Source organism: Babylonia areolata, chromosome 7, assembly GCF_041734735.1.
Source record: "Babylonia areolata isolate BAREFJ2019XMU chromosome 7, ASM4173473v1, whole genome shotgun sequence".
In the NCBI taxonomy this organism is placed as follows: Eukaryota; Metazoa; Mollusca; class Gastropoda; order Neogastropoda; family Buccinidae; genus Babylonia; species Babylonia areolata.
Window position 1 is genome coordinate 47,591,632 of NC_134882.1, and position 3,288 is coordinate 47,594,919.

A 3,288-nucleotide genomic window follows, 5' to 3' on the forward strand; every position below is an offset into this window, starting at 1 on the left:
CCTACATCCAGGGGATGCTGAGAGACAATGGAGTCGGTCAGTGTGTGTGTGTGTGTGTGTGTGTGTGTGTGTGTGTGTGTGTGTGTGTGTGTGTGTGTGTGTGTGTGTTAGTGGAGGTGGGCGGTGTACAGGAACACACCTATATCCAGGGGATGCTGAGAGACAATGGAGTCGGTCAGTGTGTGTGTGTGTGTGTGTGTGTGTGTGTGTGTGTGTGTGTGTGTGTGTGTGTGTGTGTGTGTGTGTGTGTACTTGTGTAGGGGGAGGGGTCGGTGTGGGGGCTTGGAAGGTATGATACATGTAACCAGTAGTTTAAAAACCTTTGCACATCGTAGCACCAGCACACACACACACACACACACACACACACACAGAATCTGCCTGTTACGAGGAGACAACCCATGGGAACATAGAAGACCACAGTGAAGAACATTTCTCTCCCCTGACACGGGGAAACTCGCACAAAGATTGAACCGACGAACCTTGTGCAGAGGGACCGAAGAAGACACTACATTCCTTGCAGCATTAATTATCTCTTTGTTCTTAATGTTTGTTTGTCTGTTTGCTTGTTTTGTTAGCTTGCTTGTTTGTTTCTAATTGTTTTTTTCTGTTTGTGTTTGTCCGTCAAAACGGAAAAATGTCGTTGGTTTCCTCTTTTGTTGTTGATTTTTTCGCTTGTTTGGTTCACTCGTCGCCAACTGTACCCGATTAAAAAAAAGAAGAAGAAGTATATATATGTAAGGGAAGGACAGTGAGTGGCGGGGTATGTCTTCCTATCTCACTGTTTCCTCCCCCTTTTTCAGTCGTCAGTCATTGTTGGTTTGTTTGTTCATCAGTTATCTATGCATGTATTCATTTTTTTGTTTGTGTATGTATGTATTTTTTTTTTAATGAATATTATCATTATTACTGTCATTGTTATTATGATTATTATTAGTAATAGTAGTAGTGTCAGTATTATTATTGGTTGTTGTTGTAGTGGTGGTGGTGGTGGTGTGGTAGTAGTAGTAGTAGTAGTAGTATACTGTATTTGTATGTTTCTTAGCAGTAGTGGTAGTAGGAGGAGGATCAGCAGCAGCAGCAGCAGCAGTAGTAAGCAATACACTGTACTTCGCATGCTTCCTTCACCCTGTGTGGCAGAGGACACCCCCACCTGGATAGGCCTCCAGGACTTCGCGGAGGAGGGGGAGTTCGTGTGGACCAGGAGCAAGACCCGCGCCCACCCGACCTTCTGGAACAGCAAGGAGAACAGTGGGGACCCGGCACCAGAGGAGGACTGCGCGGCTTACCGCAACGGCGGCTGGATCGACGCCAACTGCGAGCTGCACAGATACCACTTCATCTGTGAGACAATGTGAGTCAATGTCCCACTACGTGAGTCATTGTCCCACTATGTGAGTCATTGTCCCACAGTCATTGTCCCACCATGTGAATCATTGTCCCACAATTACTGTCCCACAGTCATTGTCCCACAGTCATTGTCCCACAGTCATTGCCCCACAGTCATTGTCCCACAGTCACTGTCCCACAGATAGCTCTCCGTCTGTGAGGCCATGTGAGTCATTGTCACAGTCATTGTCCCACAGATACAACTTCGTGTGTGAGACCATGTGAGTCTTTGTCCCAGTCATTGTCCCACCATGTGAGTCACTGTGTATCACAGTCATTGTCCCACAGTCATTGTCCCACCATGTGAGTCATTGTCCCACAGTTACTGTCCCACAGTCATTGTCCCACCATGTGAGTCATTTTCCCACAGTTACTGTCCCACAGTCATTGTCCCACAATGTGAGTCATTGTCCCACAGTCATTGTCCCACCATGTGAGTCATTGTCCCACTATGTCAATCATTGTCTCACAGTCATTGTCCCACTATGTGAGTCATTGTCTCACAGTCATTGTCACACCATGTGAGTCATTGTTTCACAGTCATTGTCACACCATGTGAGTCATTGTCCCACAGTCATTGTCCCACCATGTGAGTCATTGTTTCACAGTCATTGTCACACCATGTGAGTCATTGTCCCACAGTCATTGTCACACCATGTGAGTCATTGTTTCACAGTCATTGTCACACCATGTGAGTCATTGTTTCACAGTCATTGTCACACCATGTGAGTCATTGTCCCACAGTCATTGTCACACCATGTGAGTCATTGTCCCACAGTCATTGTCCCACCATGTGAGTCATTGTCCCACTATGTCAATCATTGTCCCACAGTCATTGTCCCACCATGCGAGTCATTGTCCCACAGTCATTGTCTCCCACAGTCACTGTCCAACAGACATTGTCCCACTGTCATCGCCCCACAGTCATTGTCCCACTATGTGAGTCATTGTCCCACCATGTGAGTCATTGTCCCACAGTCATTGTCTCCCACAGTCATTGTCCCACAGACATTGTCCCACAGACATTGTCCCACAGTCATTGTCCCAATGATAGCTCTTCGAGAGCAGGATGTAAAAAAAGCATGCTACTTAACTATCTGTAGCCCTTGATAATAAAGATTTTGTCTTGTCTTGTTTTGTCTTGTCGTGTCTTGACGTCTCTGAGACAGTGTGAGTGATTGTCCTACAGACAGCACTTTCGTCTGTGAGACCAAGTCAGTTATAAACACTAAAAACAAAACCTTCGATGTAACTTTGTTCTTTTGGTCGTAGTGTACATGTTTTGAAAGAAAAGAATCTTCATTGCGGGGGGAAACACAATAACAACAACAATTGCAATAACAACAGCAAACAAGCACTTTCTTTAAAGTTTGACTGGAATATTAAACAGCGTCTCGTCATTCGGATAAACCGTGGTCATGTTGTGGCATGCACTTGGCTCTGGGAAAATTGATAGGTATGTAGCCGTGGTCCCGAGTGGTATTATTATAGAAGGGAACGGTACAAAAGAATGACTGATTTACTGTATTAAAGGATAGAAAATATCCACGTGCAGGCCAGGGGCATAGAGCAGGCCAGCCACAAAAGGGTTGTCTATTGTTTTATTCACAATAGTTATGTAAGTAAAGAAGAAGAAGAAGAAAGAAGATGAGAAGACAATGCAAGCGATATGGCGATGAGTGTGGCCTTTGCGGCAACATACACTGCTTGTGACAGAGAGAGAGAAAGAGAGAGAGAGAGCAGACTCTAGCCAGTGACTGGCCAGGTGGAAAAGTGACCAGTCATCACCTGCTGTGGCTATTTATGCAATTTAAGCGAATTGCAATGACGCCTGAATGTGCTGCGAAGCAAATAAGCTCAAATCAGGCGAGATGTGATTAGAATTGTGTTTGTTACAAG

At 45.3% G+C, this 3,288-nt stretch overlaps 1 protein-coding gene across 1 annotated transcript in view; it reads left to right on the plus strand.

Moving 5' to 3' along the window:
• LOC143283860 (CD209 antigen-like protein B) overlaps positions 1-1,358 on the plus strand; it is a 3,678-nt gene extending 2,320 nt beyond the window's left edge. The window contains exon 3 of the mRNA XM_076590238.1: positions 1,141-1,358. Coding sequence (XP_076446353.1) covers positions 1,141-1,358 — 218 coding nt within the window. The remainder of the gene's footprint in view (positions 1-1,140) is intronic.
• Positions 1,359-3,288: the final 1,930 nt, after the last annotated feature.